The sequence below is a fragment of the Cyphellophora europaea genome (genome assembly GCF_000365145.1).
Source record: "Cyphellophora europaea CBS 101466 unplaced genomic scaffold supercont1.15, whole genome shotgun sequence".
In the NCBI taxonomy this organism is placed as follows: Eukaryota; Fungi; Ascomycota; class Eurotiomycetes; order Chaetothyriales; family Cyphellophoraceae; genus Cyphellophora; species Cyphellophora europaea.
This window is the reverse complement of record NW_008481803.1, coordinates 246971-267287: the sequence shown is the minus strand read 5'-3', so window position 1 is coordinate 267287 and position 20317 is coordinate 246971. Positions and strand designations below refer to the sequence as shown.

General features: G+C 51.7%; 8 protein-coding genes across 8 annotated transcripts; 6 read left to right on the top strand and 2 right to left on the bottom strand.

Moving 5' to 3' along the window:
- Window positions 1-270: 270 nt before the first annotated feature.
- On the top strand, window positions 271-3546 carry HMPREF1541_10908 (uncharacterized protein; the record flags this gene model as incomplete). Its single annotated transcript, XM_008715577.1, has 3 exons — window positions 271-1324; window positions 1523-2728; window positions 3125-3546. 3 exons carry the CDS (start codon window positions 271-273, stop codon window positions 3544-3546), a joined length of 2682 nt encoding a protein of 893 aa, XP_008713799.1.
- Window positions 3547-4847: 1301 nt separating this feature from the next.
- On the bottom strand, window positions 4848-6390 carry HMPREF1541_10907 (uncharacterized protein; the record flags this gene model as incomplete). Its single annotated transcript, XM_008715576.1, has 2 exons — window positions 4848-5943; window positions 5987-6390. 2 exons carry the CDS (start codon window positions 6388-6390, stop codon window positions 4848-4850), a joined length of 1500 nt encoding a protein of 499 aa, XP_008713798.1.
- A 2966-nt stretch (window positions 6391-9356) lies between these two features.
- HMPREF1541_10906 (uncharacterized protein) lies at window positions 9357-10646 on the top strand (the record flags this gene model as incomplete). Its single annotated transcript, XM_008715575.1, has 1 exon — window positions 9357-10646. The coding sequence occupies one exon, from the start codon at window positions 9357-9359 to the stop codon at window positions 10644-10646; it is 1290 nt and encodes a 429-aa protein (XP_008713797.1).
- Window positions 10647-11975: 1329 nt separating this feature from the next.
- HMPREF1541_10905 (uncharacterized protein) lies at window positions 11976-12629 on the top strand (the record flags this gene model as incomplete). Its single annotated transcript, XM_008715574.1, has 1 exon — window positions 11976-12629. The coding sequence occupies one exon, from the start codon at window positions 11976-11978 to the stop codon at window positions 12627-12629; it is 654 nt and encodes a 217-aa protein (XP_008713796.1).
- A 1894-nt stretch (window positions 12630-14523) lies between these two features.
- Window positions 14524-15258, top strand: HMPREF1541_10904 (uncharacterized protein; the record flags this gene model as incomplete). Its single annotated transcript, XM_008715573.1, has 3 exons — window positions 14524-14723; window positions 14775-14950; window positions 15092-15258. 3 exons carry the CDS (start codon window positions 14524-14526, stop codon window positions 15256-15258), a joined length of 543 nt encoding a protein of 180 aa, XP_008713795.1.
- Window positions 15259-15333: 75 nt separating this feature from the next.
- HMPREF1541_10903 (uncharacterized protein) lies at window positions 15334-16265 on the top strand (the record flags this gene model as incomplete). Its single annotated transcript, XM_008715572.1, has 3 exons — window positions 15334-15395; window positions 15451-15836; window positions 15889-16265. 3 exons carry the CDS (start codon window positions 15334-15336, stop codon window positions 16263-16265), a joined length of 825 nt encoding a protein of 274 aa, XP_008713794.1.
- A 312-nt stretch (window positions 16266-16577) lies between these two features.
- HMPREF1541_10902 (uncharacterized protein) lies at window positions 16578-17240 on the bottom strand (the record flags this gene model as incomplete). Its single annotated transcript, XM_008715571.1, has 1 exon — window positions 16578-17240. One exon carries the CDS (start codon window positions 17238-17240, stop codon window positions 16578-16580), a length of 663 nt encoding a protein of 220 aa, XP_008713793.1.
- Window positions 17241-17611: 371 nt separating this feature from the next.
- Window positions 17612-19394, top strand: HMPREF1541_10901 (uncharacterized protein; the record flags this gene model as incomplete). Its single annotated transcript, XM_008715570.1, has 5 exons — window positions 17612-17839; window positions 17899-18020; window positions 18074-18212; window positions 18269-18719; window positions 18766-19394. 5 exons carry the CDS (start codon window positions 17612-17614, stop codon window positions 19392-19394), a joined length of 1569 nt encoding a protein of 522 aa, XP_008713792.1.
- Between the last annotated feature and the right edge of the window lie 923 nt (window positions 19395-20317).

Genomic DNA, 20317 nt, shown 5'->3' with positions numbered 1-20317 from the left:
GGTTGTGTGGTTGTGTGGTTGTGTGATTCTCGCAGGTGCTACTGGTGGTGATGTGTGCTTTCAAGCACAGCTGTAGACCAACAAATGGCTGCACCACGCGATGCAACGGCCAGGCGCAGTGTTACTGCCAAGATCAACCACCAGACAATGTGGGCTTTTGATGGTAACCTTGAAACATAAGAAGGGCCCCATGGTACTATTTTGACATGGAAATTACAGATGATTGGCTAGTCGTCATTGTCGTCGACCGAGAAACCCATTAAGGCAACAATGACGCTGTTGGGAAATTCGCTGGATCAGGATCTTATGTCCAATGTCACGGAGCCAGGTGTCGACCTCGCTTCAAACCATCATAGCGACGGTCAGCCAGGCTTACGTGATGGTGCAGAACAGCCATGGATGGAGATGATGCACGCGGATGTACAGCAAGCTTCGAGTATACAAGATTCCGAGGTCCATGCGCCGAACACACAAGACACAGGCACACAACACATAGATACACAAGACACAGACGCACAAGACACAGACATTGATTGGTTAGACAGTGAAGCCTCAGACAACGAAAAGTCAGACAGTGAAGAACCAATCAACACAGTGTCAGATACGATAGAGACAGAAGAGCGATGTACACATGCACCGAGTGCATCCCCAGCAGGCCGCGTAACCCAGCAGTTGACAAAAAGCACATATTCTATGGCGCCGTCTTCGGAAAGGATTAATAGAATCCACAGCCCTCCCTCACAGAGCCTGTCGAAGAGAACCAAGTCAACTCAACAAGTGGCAGTACTTCCTGGGAGTGAGGAACGGGGGATAACAGACGGGAATCAAATCGCACCAAGCATAGACAATATTCCTGAGCAGATTCGATTCTTCGATTTGCACTTCGACAATGTCTCCAAGGAGTACCGTGTCACGCGCCTCCGGAGAGATGTTCGCAACTGGCATGATCTTCAACCTGATTCCACCTGTACGTGCCAGGACGAGACGTTCTGGCGCGGCGACCTTGTTCATATCAAGCTGCACGGCAAAAGGGATGTTCGACAAGGAGACGACGTTGCGCGTGTCGATGATATCAGAATGCTCTCGGTGGATGATGAACGAAGACTGGTATTGATCACATGGCTCTACCTTGCCGACGGTCGACTGTACGAGAGCAATCACTTGCAAATCGTGCTCTGGGATACCATTACACGACGTGCAACCCAGGCCCTAGCCAACAAAGTTCATCCTCTACAACTGTACAATGTCTGTGGGGGCAAGAAGTTCTGTTCTGCTGAGCAAACCAAACAATGGCATGTGAGGAAGGCATATGTGCTCAGCCACGGTCACTCGTCCGGTCCTGAGTAGGGCCAAGATCAAGGCAAGAGATGATATAAGAGACAGCTAAAGTACACGTACATGCATGCTAGTCTTTCGATTGTTGAGTGAAATTTATTTCTGTGCGCTTGACCACCCTTGATCGTATGTTATCTTCGCCAGAGTATGTATTTCAAGGCGCTATGCGACTTCTGGCAAACGATAGCTGGACAGAATGATGAGCACCAGCGTGAACGCACCATTCGAACCTGGTTCCAAGGTGCCGCCGGAGACGACCTGAACACCAGCTCGGGCTTGCTGGCTCTGACATCTTGTCTGTTCCCTCATCGACGGCGCGATCGAGTGTACGGCTTACGAGAGAAGTCACTAGCCGACATTGCCATTCGTACATGGTCCGTCGGCCACAGTCGTGCTCGACACCTTCATGAATGGCAATCAAGCCATGGTGCTCCAGACTTTGCTGCTACGGTCCGGACATTGGTGGAAGAGGGAGGCGAAGTAGCACACGTTCATGGTCCACCCACGTTAGAAGAGATCAACCATGTGCTGGATCATTTGGCATCCGGCTGCCCTTTCTCGTCACCAAAGATCCGGGCTTCTTTTCAACATGAGAATCACAGCCCACGCCAGGGGGTCATTGATATGCTGCAACGGATGAGTGGCTTGGAAGCAGAGTGGATGTGCCGTTTGATTTTGGGCAATCTGGGTCAAGTTCAATTGCCTGAAGAGCTCGTAATGAATTTCCTCCATCCTGCTCTTGGGACCGCGCTTCAAGTACACGATGGACTCGTTGACGCAGTGGCGCTGATCATGACTCCACGGGGAGACGGAGAATCAAGTATGCAATACCAGCATACGTTAAAATGGCGACCACAGTTGGGCACGGCCATCCGTCGTCCAACATTCGAAAAAGCCCGAAGCATCCAGCATTGTCGTCGACTGCTGGGACGACAACCGGTTTACGTTGAGCGAAAGTATGACGGAGAATACTGTCAGATCCATGTTCGCCTCCTGCCGGCAGGGTACGCAGATATCAAGATCTTCTCCAAGAGTGGACGGGATTCGACCGCAGATCGTACAGCACTCACCCCTACAATTCATCGGTGTCTTAACATCGGAAATCGAGACTGCCAAATCAACACGAGATGTGTACTGATTGGTGAGCTGGTGGTCTGGCATGATGCACAACAGGACATCATGCCGTTCTACGAAATCCGCCGATACATTCTGCGGGCTGGTCGTCATCTTGGTTGTGGCCGCGACTCACCTCCGCTAGCGGAGGAGCACCTGATGATCGTGCTCTTCGATTGTTTCCTCCTTGATAACGTCGATTGCATATTCGAACCGTATATGCAACGACGAAATCGACTCGCATGTGTTGTGCGTCCTGTGCCAGGACACGCTGTGATCGGTGAGTATACGATGATAGACATGAGCAGCGGCGATGCTGCTAACCAGATCACAAACCGACTAGCACATGCAATTTCTCATCAATGGGAAGGATTGATATTCAAGCCATCTGAAGCACCCTACTTGTCTCTCGAAGGGCACCAGTAGCATCAGGTGAAATTAAGAAAGGACATGATCCCAAGCTTGGGCGATTCGGCCGACCTTGTGGTCATTGGGGGAGCTCATGACGTAAAATATGGCGCGTCCGAGTGGTGGACAATATTCTACCTCGCTTGTGTTGATCTGACCGCAGGAGGCGCAGATGATCCGACCTTGCACAGCTTCCGCATCGTTGCTGCCGTGTCGCGACCTGCTGTTAGTATAACAGATATGCGCTTTCTCAATTGACATGGGAAAGCGCACTACCTGACGCCTTTCGACGTGGCGGCCACCCCTCACATTGAGTCTGAACTTACAGGCCAGCCTCCTCCCACCGCCATTTTCATGCGTCCTCTCGTGGTCGAAGTGGTGGGGGCCGGTTTTGACCGTTTGCCAAACTCACGATTCGAGAGCCTCCGGTTCTCACGTGTGGTCAAGATTCACCTGGACCGATCATTCAGAGATGCTGTGACTAGTGAGCGATATTGGCACATGGCCGAGAAAAGTCAACACGGTGACATCAACGGCGATGGCGCTAGCTTCCAATACTGGCTATCTCGTATGACTGAATGCGTCAATCGTCCGGACACCTCGAGATATGCATCACGAACTGCTTCAGGGTCGGCAAAGTCATCAAGGAAACGATACAGAGAGATCGAAGAGGTAGGAGGGGTCAAATGAGAGAAGAGGATCTGCGGATTATCAGCATGACGGCTGCGAAAAAGATGAATCTCAGAAATCACGTTACATTGTCTGTCCAAGAGTAATTCTGTGTCTTCAGCAGTTCCACGAACGGATACCCCCGTTCACGCAATAAAGCGAAGGAATCAACACGTTCTATGACAAGGCCAAGCTTCTATGTCTTAGGTATCGCCACTATTAGCATGAGCAGCATCTTCGGCCGTACATGAAGGACTGTGATACGGAATCTCCAAGTGCATATTGTACGCGATCTGACCAATGAAGAGCACAGTAGACTCAAAGCAAAGTCTTCTGTGTTGAATGAGTACCGCGGTATCCAGGTGCACGGGCCACAGCAACGGTCTCTTAGTTGTGGCCCGTGCGCTCAGGCAGCAGCAAGTGTGGAATCAATAAAATTCAATTATTCACAGAGGTAGAGACCTCTACGGATTCTTTCAGCAGTCCGTCATCAGTCGCGCTGTGTCAGAATTAGAAAGGGGCAAGCACATACCTTGAGCAAGGAGCGCTACGGAAATGCCTTTTCCGCCAGCCACCAAGTGGAAGCTTCTGATGATGATAGTTTTGCCCCGTGTGCACAAACGGGGGTGCGACTAATTACAGCTGACCTTGAGAGAAGATGAGAAAGCAATTGCAAGGCAGATTCGCGACAATCCCAAATACCAAGCTTTCGAGACCGATTTTGAGGCCGTTCAGCGGCTCCGTTTGCGGTGTCAGGAAAGCTCGGCTTTGCGATAGCCGAATTGCAAAGATGGCACCCATGGTCACAACAAACGAAATGAGCCTGCTGCCTGCTGCCTCAACCAGATCCAGATGGCGCAGTAACGCTGGGATGTCGCCAAGTCGTGCAGAACTCGTGGAACGAGCCGGTGACTCTGGCGCGGGTGTCCAGAGGTTTTTCGACCTCCACAAAAGAGTTCCGATGTCACAAAGGGAAGCGATGAAGCGAGATCTCTCAGGACTGACAGTGCCGCTGTTAGAACGACGAGCATGGCATGCTTTGTCACGCCTGCTAGTGGAACAAACAGGGCAGCGCCACAGTCTACAGGGGCGCATCCTTGCTGTTCAGCTCGAGAACTGAGTAATTACCTGGTCCTTGCTTCCTGGACTAGCTGATGCTTGTGGCGTACCTGCGTAGCTGCGCAGCCTTTTCTTTCTTTGTCTCTGATGCCAACTGCACGTGAGAGCAAAAATCATAACAGCAATAACAACCTCTAGTTTGAGAAGAAGCGACAAGCTCGCCATCGACACGAAGTAGCCCAATATACATTGGCAAGCGCAGCTCAGCTGTCAGCTGGCGAGACTTCGTTCCTGGACATCATTTTGTCCATTACATTCCACTGCTCCGGTTTGGCCGCATCCTGTGGAATGTATGCGAGCACACCTGGGTTATACTTTTGGGACACCTTCTCCACCAAGGGCCTGTAGATGTACCAGGCACGGTATGCGCTCTTGGACTTAGGCGCCAGTGCCCAAAGATAGTTCATTGCCTTTCTTAACGCCATCATCACCTCCGCAGTCTCGTCTTGCATGTGCTGGCAATTCAGACAAAGCTCCAGAGTCAATACTGCCGTTGTTTGTGAGATGAGGTGCAGGAGTGACCACCACGGAAAGACAGATAGCACCTGTTCCGCCACTGGGGCGTCGGGAAGCAGTTCTGTCATACGAATAGCCGCCATGACGCCTGCACGGGCCGAAGCATTGTTGAACCGAATGCTTTCGGCAGATTCATCCTCGATACGGATCTCACACAAGAATGGCCGGTAGAGGATCATCTGTAAACTGCACAAGCCCAAAGCAACGTCCAAATTGGCACGTGGGTCTAAGTTTGACTCTCCGATCGTCTCAATCCTCAGATCTGGATGTAAGGACTCCTGCCATTGTCTGAGGTCAGACACCAAGTCTCGGACCGTCTTTTGGACATCAGCCCAGGTTGAGTCGGAGGGACTAAGATACAAATTGGATGCAACTTTAGTACTTAGAATGCTCAGCTGGAGGGTGGCTGCAAAGTGGATCTCACACGTATCAGTTCCCACACGCGCCAACTTTGACCACGGGATGATGCCACCAGCAGAGTTCTCCACAGTTCGGTTGAGGCCGTCCAAGACGTCGTCCCAAGCTTGAAGATTATAGCGACTCATCTCGGTGTCCTCCTCCTTCTCGGTTATTAAGCCCGTCGGAGTCGTGATATCGTTGTCGTTAACACATTTCGGCCGACCAGTAATCTCCGAGAGCAAAACTTCCATCCGGTACAATGACCACCAGACTCGTGCCCTCCGCCGTAAATCTCTAGCTGTGAAGACGCCAGGAAAGACTTCAAGATGCAAACCTAGTGCCATAGCATGTCTGATGGTTTGCGCGACCATATTCCATGCCCTCCTGTCGTTCAGCGCAAGACAAATACAAAGGAAAGGGTACTGACCTATGAACGCTCCCATTCGAAAGCAGATAGAAGCCAAGTACAGCCATACCCTGTAGCATCTCGAAGCTTGGATGTTCAAGTTGCATTCTATGATCGAGCCCAAGGGAGCGAGCGCGCGCATAATACACAAGATGTCCTTCGACCGCCATAGCTCCGTGATGATCTGGGATGATGCGATCCTTCAGTCCGACAAGGTCGATCCAACGAGCACCGACCGCCCACATCATGTTGGCCACCGCCAGCGTTCTCCGCTGCGACAAGCCTGATGCAATTCGAGTAACAGTATTGTCGTAGACGCTCTGCAGATCCCTGAGAAAGTCGGCCCTGTCGACAAAGCGGAAGCACTGGTGCACCGAGTGGAAGTACGCCTCGGTCAGTACCTGTGCTACGTGCCAAGGTGGCATGACGTGTGGATCGACGTAATCTTCTGTGAGGAGAATCATCATCAGCGCGATGTGAGACAGGATACGGTCAAGATAGAATGCTGTCCCGCCAAATTTGCGAGCATCACAATTTGGCTGTGTACATGTCAAGACAGTCCTCGGAGAAGACTCTGGGACCTTTGACTCGAGACATTTTTCAATAAGGGTACTTTTATCAAGACTCACCATCAACTTCAAGCAGATTCACGTCGTCCGTGAAATAACTGAAACTCGTGATGGGGTAGATGTCAAAGTGAGAAGCCCTCAAGTCCAGGTCAGACTCTCCACGTGATTGGCCCTCAATCAGATGCAACCTGATCTTGTGTATCCAGGAACTATCAGACAACTTGCCGATATAGCCTACCATGCCATCGCCGTGGTCGAGATCCACCGCAGAAGCGAGCTGCCTCAGACCGTTTGGTGAGCCAACATCTGATCTCGCACGACTTTCCCCAGCACTGGAGGGAGCAGTGACAGACCCTGCTTCCGCAGAGGAGTCATCAACCCCCCAAGCGCGACTGCTGGCGCCGACTTGGTCCTGGCTCACATGCCGTGAGGCCGTACGTAAGGTCTCCCCCTGGGTTTTGGTTACCTTATCGATTATTTCGAGGACCCATGGAAGATTCTCGCTCTCGAAATTGCTACCGTTGACGACAGAGTTCAATGCAGTAAGGAGAAGGTGCCTCTGATTCCGCAGGTCGTCGATCTGCTGTGCGCTCCGCGCTAAGTCTCTTTCAAATTTGTCAGTACATTTCTGAATCAGCGAACGAGCTTATACTTTTTATTGCGCTCACGTTTGCGATCACTATACAAACATATGGCATCATCCTTGGTACATTTGGTGCAGCGGGTACCACCGGAACATTTGATGCGAAGTTCACGACAACGGTCGCAAGCGTGGCTGGTGCGTACCCGAGCAGGCACCTCAATTCGACGGTTCCGACCTAGCGATTCGATGGGTATTCGCTGGGCCTGCGCCTGTGCCTGTTCTGAGATTCTAAGCGCCATCGGAACAGTCAATTGTGGTTCCCCAGTGTTGAACATCAAGCCGGCTGCTCAGATCCACGTATAACATCACGAGCTCGGCGAATGTCAGAATTGATCAGAGGACCGGATCCACTGAGAGGCCGTTGCTACAGCAGGATGGCATGCGAGGGCCTCGAATGGCCATTCACGATATTATTGAGGCTCCAGATACGAGGAGTAGCATTTGGGGCTTAAGCTATGCTTCGTCGTGCTTAAGACCTTCCGATGCGGGGAGCGCTCTCTGAATGACGTCAGAGGCAAGCAGGCGGTAATAACGGAGAAGGCTTCCCCGACCAATGAGAAGCCCGACTACGTGGCAGATATACCAGCTCGTGCCCAATAAGTGACTCCGTTGCATCATCTGGGGGATGTTACAGCACGCCTCAGCATACACCACGATTTTGATTGCTATGAGACTGTTGTCGTCGCTAAGATGGACAATTTGCCACTAAAGCCGCCAATCTGGCGGCAAAGAGGCCACCAGGCTGCACGACCACGATCGCCAGTCAAGCCGTGACTCAACTCGGATCCTGACGTCCACCACCAAGACCGCCATCTGCCAGACGGGGAAAGCTGCGTAACAACAAAGCTGGGCAACGGCGAAGCACGGACGCGAACTCTTCAGGTTGATCCAGTATTGAGGGAATGGGCATGTTGTCTTCGTGAGCAAGGTAGGACTCTCGACGGGGTTCGCAAAGACTGCTGGCTGATCGTCTCAAAGTTTCCAAGATTCCTCGGCCAACGAGAAGATCGGTCCGTCGTTATATCGATGTCCGAACAACATCCGTGGCAGATGGCATGCTACAGCATATGCATTTCACTGACTGTTGCGCGGCAGCCACAGTACCGTTTGCTACCAGCACGTCAGGGGTGAGACGCAACAGATCATTGCCAGACCGCAGCATGATTCTATGGAAGCTATCATGATGTTAGAAAAAAGTAGAAGTTAATACATCGCTGATGAAGTCACGATCCTGAGGCCTTACGCACCTATGACCATGTGATGGGTCTGAGCTTGAGCGAGAATCTGCAGCCTGAAACGGGGCATCCAGCCGACACTTGCGTTTTATGTTGATAGTCACAGCCAGGGATGACAGAACATTGGTGACCGGTCTAGGTGCGCATTGAGGTCCGTGTCCTTTATGAAATGTGACAGGTCGCAGTATCATGCACGTCAAGTACCTGCCTCCATGAACGAGCCTTATCTAATTGGCTGCCGCATCATACTCAAAACCATGTCACCAATTGAACCAGTCGAGGGCCAAGCAATGCAAGCGAGACATGTCCCACAGTCCTTTTAATCAACATGCTCGCATCTGCAGCATCCTGGTGTCGCACAGGTCCTAACTTCAGTGATACGAGGAAAACCAATAAACCTTAGCCCAATGCGTGCGCATTATAATGATAAGTACAGGCGAGGATGACGGCAGGTTGGTGACAGGTCTAGGTTCGTGTCGAGGGTCGTGTCCTTTGTGAGCTCCTGGCCGTGGAGACGAACTAGGATCATAGATAGCTGAGCCGCTCGATCCACGGGTGATTGCTTGCAGGTCTTCCGCCCAGTCTAGGGCCATCTGCTGCTCAGCTAAGCTAATGCCATCAAAATGACAATTTTTCCCACAAAGATTGCCGACATCTATTAACCGCAACGCAGCAGTCTGATGTCGTTGTTATCAGATAAGCTTTGCGCTCAGCCTTTTAGAAGGGCTTATTTTGGTTCGGAGCTTGAAAATTGCCAAGCCTTTTCACGTCGTCCGGCCGACCATCTCGCCGCCCCGCATGCGCTGCTCTTGTCGCAACCTCACCTCACTCACGTCGAACCTCATTGACAAGTTTCCCGCCGTCCGTCCTGCACAATTGAGAGTACGCACATACTCGCGCCAGTGCGCCACTAGACTGATGAGCTGCGCGACAATGCCGCAACCATGCTGAGCTTGGAAACAAGGATCCTGGACTGGCTCGACACCGTCCACATACCCACCTCCCACGATCGCACGAATTCGGCAAGCGGCAGCCCCTTCAATCTGTCGAAGAAGCGCAAGCTTGAGATCTCGGTCATGGAGGCGGACAACAACTTCGACGCTAGTGCGAACTTCGACGCCAATGCCACTCCTCGAGCACCACGACCGAAGAAAGCGCGCTCCCAAGGAAACACAGGCCCAACGCCCCCAACAAGCTTTCCACCTAGCGATGGCGGTGACACATACAGTACGACCTCGTCAGTTTCTTTACATACCCGCAGCTCGAGTCCAACAAAGAGGAAGCGCACGCTGGCGACTTCAACACCACAAGTTGTATTTGAGCAGCGATCAGCGCTTCGCAGTCACAGAGCGCAGCTAGAGGCAGAACGACCAATGCTTAAAGAGCTTGGGACGGCGATACGCGCAGCTAATTTGAACCTGCCGAACGGTCTGAAGAACTACTTTGACGAAACTTGGGTACCGGAGGATGGCGCACGCCCCAATTTTGCACACGCAGGCAACGAGTTCCTGGACAAGTTCTCGAACCTCGAAAAGTTCATACGCAAAACAACACGACGCGTTGACTTCTGCAAAAACAAAGACGTCTCGGAGGATGAGTGGTGTGACTTGGTCGTCTACCCTTGTCTCAAAACCGCAGCCAAATCCATTGGCATCTGGACGCCTGAACGAGTCGTCAGAGTGACGAATTATTACATTCTGCCACAAAGATTGCTACCAAACGATAGCTTCGGCAACTCAATCACATGCCGAACCGATTTCGCCCTCGGACAATCGCCCAGTCCCGTCCTGCAGTTGAGTCAGGTTCCAGACCAGTCGCTCTCGCAGTACACGCATAAGAGACTGTCCAGCTTGGCTCTCTTCGCGACAGTCGAAGTCAAGCGGACCGTAAGCTCAGGAGATGGGCTCGATCAGTTGGCGGTGTGGTGTGCCGCGGGTTTCGCAAAATTAGCAGAGCTTCGACATGGTCATCGTATGGAAAGTCGCCTGGATCAAACACGAGAACCGTCGAAAGCAATACTCTGTTTGTGGGCCTGGAGGGGCCACATGGTCTCTCTGCACATTGCCGTCGAGGAGTCTGCTGAGAAGATCGTCATGTACGAGTGGATGGAGTGGAATGTTGGTGTGCCTGATAATCTCGTCCGACTCATCACAACATTCGCGGCGGTAATGCAATGGGGTTCTGCACACTTCGTTCCAGATATCGTTGACACAACCCCGGAACATGTTTCATGAGCGAGGGCGGCTAATCTCCTTGCTTGAAAGTGCTGGCTGCGGTCAGGTCGAATCAGGAGCATTCACTTGTTAAGCCGATCTCTAGCGACCATCCATAGGATCAGGCTGAGCAGCGACGATTGGCCTTAGCAGCACTATAGGCTGCCACACCTGGCTTCCAAAAACAAGGATGTTAGCTGCGTCGGGCTCCTCGGAAAGCCTTAGAATAGGTCCGAGGCACCGTGGTTTTGGCCTCCAGTCCCCTTGGCTCCCAAATTCCAACGACCGCGAATTCCGCAACTACTAAGCAGGGACTGACTATTTGAGCAGTAGTACAACTAGCCTGGAAAAATATAGGCAGTAGTGGGTTCCAAGCCATCCTTGAGCCACACAGAGAGTGGCTTGAAGGGCGACATGGCTCAGAGACGTACATTGAGATTGGGGGTTATCTGCTTACAAAGCCGGCACATATATTCGGCGGCTATGCTTCATCGGGCCGAAGGCTCCGACTCGATCTAAATGGACGGGCTGGATACCCACACATCGAAATGATACACTGGCCCATCGTTTAGATCCATCAGCAGCCCTTCCTTCCCTGTGACTTCTGCATCATGCACCTATGCCGGTCAACATGGCGAGCAAGTGGAAACATTCTGCGCCGCACTGCAAACTTCCAATAACTGACCGTATTACCCATTCCCCAGCGTCATGGCACTTGATTCTCTCAAGTGCCTATTCCCGCGCGTTGCGGGTGACGGGCTTGATCAAGATGTGTACGATACTCTGCGAAGAGTACCCAGCAATGATTCCCGTGAGCTCAGATCCACAACATAACCCACAACCGAAGCCCTTACATCCAAAGCCTGTCCCTGGCGTTTCTTGAACACACCACTACACAAGCTGGGAGAATTGTATATGAGAACATGCTGTCCCTGTACCTACAACAGGTGTTCAGTAGATTCTCACAGCCTCTGGTATTTCGACTGACACCTCGGTTGACAGTCTGACGGTTGGCGACCGAGACCATTCTGCTAACATGAAATTCGAAGTTACAACTCTAGCCTAGAATCAATGGCTGGAGTTAGTCAAAGCACCAATCACAGCGCTGCGCTTTGGATACGTTGGTGGGTCCACCCGGCAAGGGGGAGTCCACAATCAATCCTCGATTCTACTGGACAAAGATGCTTGACCATCTACTAGGCAGCTGCATCCAGTACCTGCATCTTATAAGCCATGGGCTGTACTTCGTATTCCCTAATGGGATGGAGATCAATGCTCTATATCAAGTATGGGCCGACCGCAAGCTACGAAGCCAACAGCGCCAAACAAAATTATTGCCAAACCACAAAAATGGCCGCACTGTTGACGAAGTTCGATAATTCTGACAAGCGTGCCTCGAGTACCGCCATAGAGGGCATTGAGCTCCCACGATGGCGAGGTCAGTCGCGATCATCATCAAGCCTACGCACTTCAAGTCTCTTCGACGATGCCCAGACTGAAGCAAGCTCCTTGTATTCTCGATCAGCTACGTTGACTCCCGCTACCACCACCGAGTCTGCGTGTTTCGGATCTATCAGTCTCCACGACCTGCAGCCGATCCGGACACTGCTCTTCTCTCGGTCGGTCCTCTGGTCAGATCCAACTATTAGCCTCGCGTCCGGATTGCCAGATGTGCAGGATACGCCGCTGTATCATGCCTCGACCCATGAACTGAAGGTCTGGTTGCCAGACGTAATCTCGTATCGCAGCACTCCCACAGTCCCGAAAGCGTTCATCATAGCGGCTGCTCACTTCCGATTCAGTCGAAACGCTCGTCTTGCATTTGGCAACAATCTGAAGAAGCTGAATGGCGCAGACACGCATAATGGTGATGTTGCGTGGGAGTTGCTGAAGAATACGAGTACATTCCTCTGTCACTACCAGTACGACTTCATCGTTCCCCAGAATTACGAGCCCAGGTCGGTATCGCTCGCTGAGGACCAATATCCTGATAAACCTACTTAAAAGGTTTCAGTCGACAACAGAATGACCGGAACGCCATATGTCCAAGCAGCACGCCGAAGCTTCCGCCTTTACCGCACTCACGCCGCAACCGACGGCGTAGATGGATGGCTGGGCTGGGCAAGTTTCCGAAACTACAAGATTATTGATCTGATGACATGGGAGGTAGTGGGGCATCTTCCTGAGCAGCGGTTTACGGAGCTTGACAAAAATGGGTGAGCTCAGGCTGTACGAGGACTTATCCGAAGAGGTGCAGAGAGGTATCGTACTGGCTGTCTGCGTGGTGTGTGAGAAGCATATCAGGAGGTGTAGGAAGCGCCGTGCTGGTGATGCCGGTGGTGGGAAGTGATAGTTGGGATATGGTCGTTGACATGCTGATGGTGAGGATCGTCTCTGATCACAAGTGGCTGAATTTGGTGAACAAAGGCTTCTTCGCCTTGTTTGTGCTGAGTGGAATCTGCACATTCTGGGAAGAGCTGCTCGAGGACCAAGGTGCACAAGGAACATACAGCGATGGCCACGGATTGGAGTATTATAATATCGGTGCGATGTTAACGAGCTATTACGGGCTCTATTGGCAGGTTGGCGTTGTTACTCCTGCGTCCAAGTTATTGTGCCACTTAGTCGTCGCTCCCTTCAGTGCGATATGATCTGACCATATCCTCAACGTTTCTGGGTCTGCTTTATTTGCCAAGACAGAGCTTGAGCGTTGTGAGTGGTTGATGGGCGAAATGTGCAAGAATGCAGATCACCCTAAGAACTTCATGCGAGGGAGAAACGCCATCACCGAAATGCATGCTCGAATTAGGGAGCGGCGCAAATCGCGCTACAAGACAGCTGGATCGGGTTGAATGTTGATTGTTGAATTGCCTAGTTCCTGTCTCATGCAGAGTCATCCATGCAGACAGTATTGATCATATCCTCCACGCTGCTTTGTCTTCGCCGAGGTTGACGCCTTGCAACAACGACTATATACCGGGCAGTGGTATAACGCAGAATAAACCATGGATGAGACTGGCACATCAGCTACCCTGTTCTAATCATCAACCTAAATCCCACACCCGGGGACTTCAAGTGCATTGTGCCTGGGTGTACCATCCGCGGAGAGGATCTCAACTTCCCAAGGCGGGTGAAGAATCAACGCAAGCAATCATGTGCCATATCTACCTTACCTGAGCTCACTCGGCTTTGGCCGGATCCCTTTCATTTTTTACAGGCGCAAACTCTTCTAATTGAAGTACCAAATAGCGGATTCCTGGACACAGCGGAGTTGCCTCTATCAACGCCACTGTGATCAGCGGCTTTTCTTCCAGCCCTTGCACGTCCGGGGAATGTAGCTACGCATACCTCGTGGCTTCTCAGCATCATTGCCACGAACCCTAGACGACGAAGATGTAGAGCCGGACACCGTCGCGATCCGTCAGCTCGGTGAAGCTCAGAGGAGGACAGATAGCTGGAGATCAGAGAGCCTCGGCTTTCATCCTCCTCTGATGGTCCTCCGTCTCTGCCAAGTTAAAAGGCACAGTGTCGTGGCTTGCCAAGGCTGTAACTTTTTAGCTCTAGACCATGCCAAGTCCGCTTCTGTGTTTGCCCATGGCGAATCAGCTAACGCCGTTCCCTCTGGCTCGGAGTTTTGGGGTGTCGTAGCTGGCAGGACTCATGTGCCTGGCTCCACTTCCCCGCCTGTGGCGACCTCCAGCCCAGACAAAGTCAGATCATCATGGATGGTGGTTAAGCAGGGGAATTGGAGCCACCAAGATCTTGGCGGTTTCCTGCTCAGATCCGGGTCCTGGTGCCTCTCGATTATAGATGCTAGACTTTTCCGATGCTTTGCAACCGAGGACAATTCTGTTCTTCACCTTAATTTCACCGACTCCGGAAATACAGTCCCTTCGACATGGCAACCCACCACCAAGAGAAGGCCCAGGCATTAGGCTTCGAGGGCGTCGAGTCCAATGCTCCATCCGATGACGACTTCGCTCGCATCGATGCCTTCACTACGACAGAACAAAAGAAGATAATCAGACGCATCGATCGCCGCCTGGTTTTGACGCTGGCATTCATGTACTGCGTCAGTCTGATGGACCGAACCAACTCGTAGGCCGTCTTGACGCAGCGCATATCACAAAGCTGACATAAACACTTTAGGGGTATCGCTGGCGTGGCTGGCATGGGCGTCGACCTCAGGTTGGACATCGGCGCGAGATACAGCATCATCACTCTTGTCTTCTTCTTCACATACGTATTCCTCCAGCCACCAGCCACTGTCATACTCCGCAAGATGGGGCCAAAGTTGTTCCTACCCACCATCTGCCTCGCCTGGGGTATTCTCACCGTCGGGTTTGGATCCGTTCACCAATGGTTGAGATGATCCCCCTGCGACTGGTTCTGGGCGTGCTCGAGGCTGGGTTTTCCCCTGGTATGTTGGATCCAACCGATACCAGAGACACGCTAATGAAGCATAGGCTGCACCTACCTGCTCTCTTGCTGGTATCCCCGCTACGAGCTACAGAAGCGCAATGCAGTGTTTTATCTTATCGGGAGTATGGCCTCCGCCTTCTCCGGCATCTTGTCGTACGGCTTCATGCAGATGAACTCTCTGGGCTCGGGCGACAATCTTGGCCAAAGCTAAGGTCCAACTCAACTGAATCCCACCGCCCCTTCCGGCCGGCTACCAGGAATCGCCGGTTGGCGCTGGATCTTCATCATGCAGGGCGTTCTCACTTGCGCCGTTGCTCTCGTCGGATTCGTGACTATTGTCGATTTCCCGTGAGTACTACGCCGCGCACATTCAAGCCCAGCGCTTCGGCTAATAGAAGATCAGTGAATTTGCATCCAATTCTTGGCTAGGCATGAAGTTCCTCACCAAGGCCGAATCCGACTTCGTGGTGGCCCGCATCAACAAAGACCGCAGTGATGCTCTCGCCGAGCCATTCCAATTGGGCAAGTATCTAAAGCACGGCGCTGACCTGAAAGTCTGGGCCTTTGCCGCGCTCTGTGGGTTGACGACCACCATTACCTACGCCATTGCTTTCTTTTTGCCTATTATCCTACGGGATGGTATGGGTTTCAGTGTTGCGGCAGCACAATGTTTGGTTGCTCCACCATATGTGCTTGCGGCAATTGTCATGTTCGGTATGGCCTGGTTTGGTGACAAGTGGCATATTCGCTCTCCATTCATCCTTGCCAACGGCATACTGGCGCTTATCGGTTAGTTGGATTCATCTACTGCCTTTCAGACACCAGCTAACGTGTGTCTCAGGTCTTCCGCTCCTGGGCTTCGCCTCCAACGTCGGCGTACGATACTTTGGCGTCTTTCTGGCAACTACAGCTGCCAACGCCAACGTCCCGTGTGTCCTTACCTGGCAAGCGAACAACATTCGCGGGCAGTGGAAGCGCGCACTGTGCTCGGCCACGCTGGTCGGCTCCGGCGGTATCGGTGGTATCATTGGTTCGGTGGTGTTCCGCAGCCAGGACGCCCCTGAGTACCGTCCTGGTATCTATTGCACGATGACCGCCGCCGCACTGATTATCATCATCACCCTGACCCTTGATTTCAAGTTCTGGCGGGCAAACAAGCGTGTTGATGATGGAGGCAAGAGTATTGAGGGGCTGCAGGGATTCAAGTATACGCTGTAGTGTCTCTATACGACGACACTGGGTCAATTGGTCCCGCGAGAATCCCGGACCATTTCAAGTACCAGTGCACCGCGGACTCAGTTAGTAGCTCGGGTGATGCGATCCAATTGTCAGGCAGTACGCAATTGGTTTATGAATTCGGCATACCTCCATGTTCAATCCCTCTACATTATGGTCCAAGTCATTGATGACTATCTGGGTGCTGGTTAATGTTCTGGTAGACCTCCTTGTTCACGGGGCATATCACACGACGATACCGGCCTGCTGTTGTTTAAATCAACCCCAATCCAACTCTCCGAGGAAGGGAGTGTTTCAGCGCGCAGCCACTAGACGAGGAGGTCTGTCTTCCTTCTCCCATCTTAAGTTGTATGCAGCGTAGCCTGGTCTGGGAAGATCGATGTTGCTGTCGCCCGTTAAAGCTTTCATAAATACACCATGAGTGACGACGACCACATGTCGTCTGGAATGACTTTGCTGCGACGCTAAAAGACCTTCCAACGTTTCACATAGTCTAACGACTCGAGCTTCGATTACCTCTTTTTCTGCCGAATAACGGCCCGTCTTCGATTTCCATGCCTTTTCTTCACCACCAGGTAATCGAGAGAAATCAAGGAGGGGAAACATGTGCAGTAATGTCTCTCGGTCTGAGCACGTGTCGCAAGGTAAAGTACTCTGCTCCTGCGCATCTAGGTCGATAACCAATGTAGCGCCTTCGTCAATACCCTTGCCACTAGACGGTTCGAAGTAGCGTCTCTCTAGGATATTCGAGAATGCTGCCAACGCAGTTTGGATGGCACGTTGTGATGGAGATGACAGCACAACACCCACTGTATCTGAAAAGGGAAATGTGGACCCGAATTGCGTCGCCGCTGCACTCCCCGCAGTTGTCAAAGGAGGATCGAGCTGCTGGAAATTTTTGTCCACGTTGTGCTGTGATTCAGCGTGGCGGACAAGAAAGACGTCGCCCAAAGACATGGTTTGAGCTGAAGAGATGAGATGTGAAAACGGCGTAGGACATCCGGTGTCGAGTGGCATTTTTACCAGTCGATGGATAATCGTCAATCACGCCATACCTCAACGCAATCCCTGGAGATCAAGAAATGGGGCGCCGTCTTGCCGCTGGCGAGTTGCTTCTTGGCCTTGAAGGGACGACAAGCACGTGCTCGCAGTCTAGATCTTATTGGCGTTGCCCTGCTTCTCCTCACAACGCTCATATTTTCAAGGAGATGTGTCTGTCAACTTTTCTGTCGCTTTCTCACCTCATAGCGGCCGAGTCCACGAGTGAAGGCCTGTCAATGCTGGAAAGACTTGCAAACGCTCGACGGTAACATTCAGACCTCCTCAGAATGCCGATCGTCCCTTTTCTCCGCTCGTTGCGTGAGTACGCGCACGATGAAAATAATGCATATCTGGCAAATACCAACAAGTTTCTTTGGCGCTTGGGAGACGTTACTGGAAGAACATGGGATCTCGGTTTCACTGCATTTGGCGGTCCGCCTGTCCACTTTCAAATCGAGCACCGTCGGTTCGTCCAGGGTACTCGTGGCCGCATCCCATGGATTGACGAACGAGTGGTAAGACCATTTTTCTTCATGAAGCAGCCCGCGAACAGCAAGAGGTAACAGTCACTTAGTATCAGGAGTTGTTTGCGATTTGTCAGGCTTTGCCTGGACCTGGAAGCACCAAAATGTTATTCTGCATTGTCCTTATACATGCTGGCATTCTTCCTGCTCTATTCGCTTTCTTGCTCTGGAGGTGAGTCCAGGTACATAATATGATCTTCAGGTGGATTGATTCTTACTTTACAGTTTACCGGGTGCGATTGGCATGTTCTGCTTATCCTTGGGAGTTCGCCAAATCGATGAGGTTCTACCGGCCATCGCTTATGCCTTTCTTTCGGGTCTCAACGCGTCCACAGTGGGCATTGTAGCGCTTGCTGCCGTACAAGTAAGTCGGAATTCTACATTCTCAAGAATACATTACAATGTCCTGACGCGTACCAGTTGGCAGAGAAAGCTATCAGTGACAAAATCACACGTGTACTTGTCATCTTCGGGGCCTGCGCTGGGTTATGTTACACAGCATTGTGGTACTTCCCAGTCCTTATCGTTGCCGGCGGTATTGCTACAGTTATATGGGATTTGTGGCTGGGGCAGTGTATCCGACAAGTCCGCGCCGAGATTGCTGCCAGGAAACACAGCCGTTCACGACAAAACCAGCCCTCAAGGCCCGAGGCTGATGATTCCATCGAGCTACCCGAAAATAACAATGGACCAGACGAGAACGCTGGCAGTGCCCAACGCCGACACCCAGCAACCTCGACTTCGGACAATCCAGTAGCTTCACTGAACGATGACAACCACACGCATACAATCCACGATGTTGATGCCACCGATATGCAATCCTACGCGATACCTATCCCTGTGGGCCTGGCTATAATTGCAGGATTCTTTGGTCAGTCAAAAAAGCCTTCCGTGGATACATCGCTCATCTATATCAGCGTCTTTCATTGCTCTACTTGTAACTCGTGGGGTCCTGTCCGACCCGCCAAGGTTGCTCGATCTTTTTGCAAATATGTATCTCGCGGGAACTATTATCTTTGGTGGCGGGCCAGTCGTCATTCCCCTTCTGCGAGAGTATGTTGTCCAGCCTGGATGGGTATCTACTCGAGATTTCTTGATTGGTTTGGCCATCATACAGGCGTTTCCAGGTCCAAATTTCAACTTTGCTGTGTACTTGGGAGCGCTTGCGATGATTGGCACATCTCACTCTACAGTGTTAGGTGCGTTTGTTAGCTTTGTGGGTATTTTCACGCCAGGCATAGTACTGGCTGTGGGCTTCCAAAGCCTTTGGGGACGGTTGAGGAAGAAGCCCCTGGTGAGAAGTATGTTGCGGGGTATCAATGCTGCCGCTGTGGGCCTAGTCTTCACCGCCGTGTACAGACTATGGGAGATCGGATATCTCACGCAAGAGGCTTCTGGCGGACAAAGTCTGGGACGAAATCCCTGGTGGGTAGTTGTTACTGCCTTTACTTATGCGAGTAACGCATGGTTCAGTGTCCCTGCCCCCATCGCTATTGTAAGTGGGGGGGTCTTAGGTCTCTGCTGGTACGGCGCAGTTGGATCCTGATACTGAGCACTCATGGCTTACCTTCCAGTTCAGGCCAGTCAGGGGACACGGGTCAAGAACTGCTCTCCTGTTCAGCCAAAAAATAGCTTAGTCCTCTGAACTGATGTTTCGGACACTATAAGCAGATATGATTCGATCAGGCTAGTGAGTGCGAGCATCACAAATGCGACCAATGCGACCTTTTTGGTCATTGATTTCGTACAATACTTCGGAACAGGAAGTTCGCGGCGCGCAATCGAAAACGAGTCAAATCTTCGGGGTCTACACGTTCGTTAGCGGTATACTAATGCGAGTGAAGCCGTAACGTGAGCTCAGATCCATACACACGGGATAAGGCATGCTGAGGCTGTTCAAGGGCTTTGGTCGGCATGTGACCAAATGACTGTCTTCGGATCCTGCTTGGACCAGTATTTCTTGGTTATTGAAATGTATGGCGATACTACTCAATATGATCGCAAACACGCACCAGCAAACAGTGCCTAATTCACATCTTTGGCTTCCGGTAGGTTGACCTATTGAGAATTTCTGGAAAAGAGCCTCCAACACGAAGACCGCGACGATTGTCGTCGACTCAGCATATAATTAAATGACAAGGTTTTGGCGAAAAGACTGCTAGTGCGACAAATCAGGCCGTTATAGCCAAAAGCGGATACAAAGAGGATTAAGGTCTCGATGGACACATCTAAACCCGCGACCAACTCTCCAAAATACTCTGCCGTGTGTCACGAGGGTTTCGGCGTCTTCGAATGGCGTTTTCAATGTTACGCTCATAGCGACGTCATCGCAGGTTGGCGATTCTGAGTATTCTTTTCAGATGCTCAAGGTCTTTATTTGGGACCATCGTCGTGAATTCTGCCAGTGTGGCCGCAGTGCGGTGGGCGTAAGCTGCTGTTGGTTTTGGTTTTGGTTTTGGTTTTGGTTTT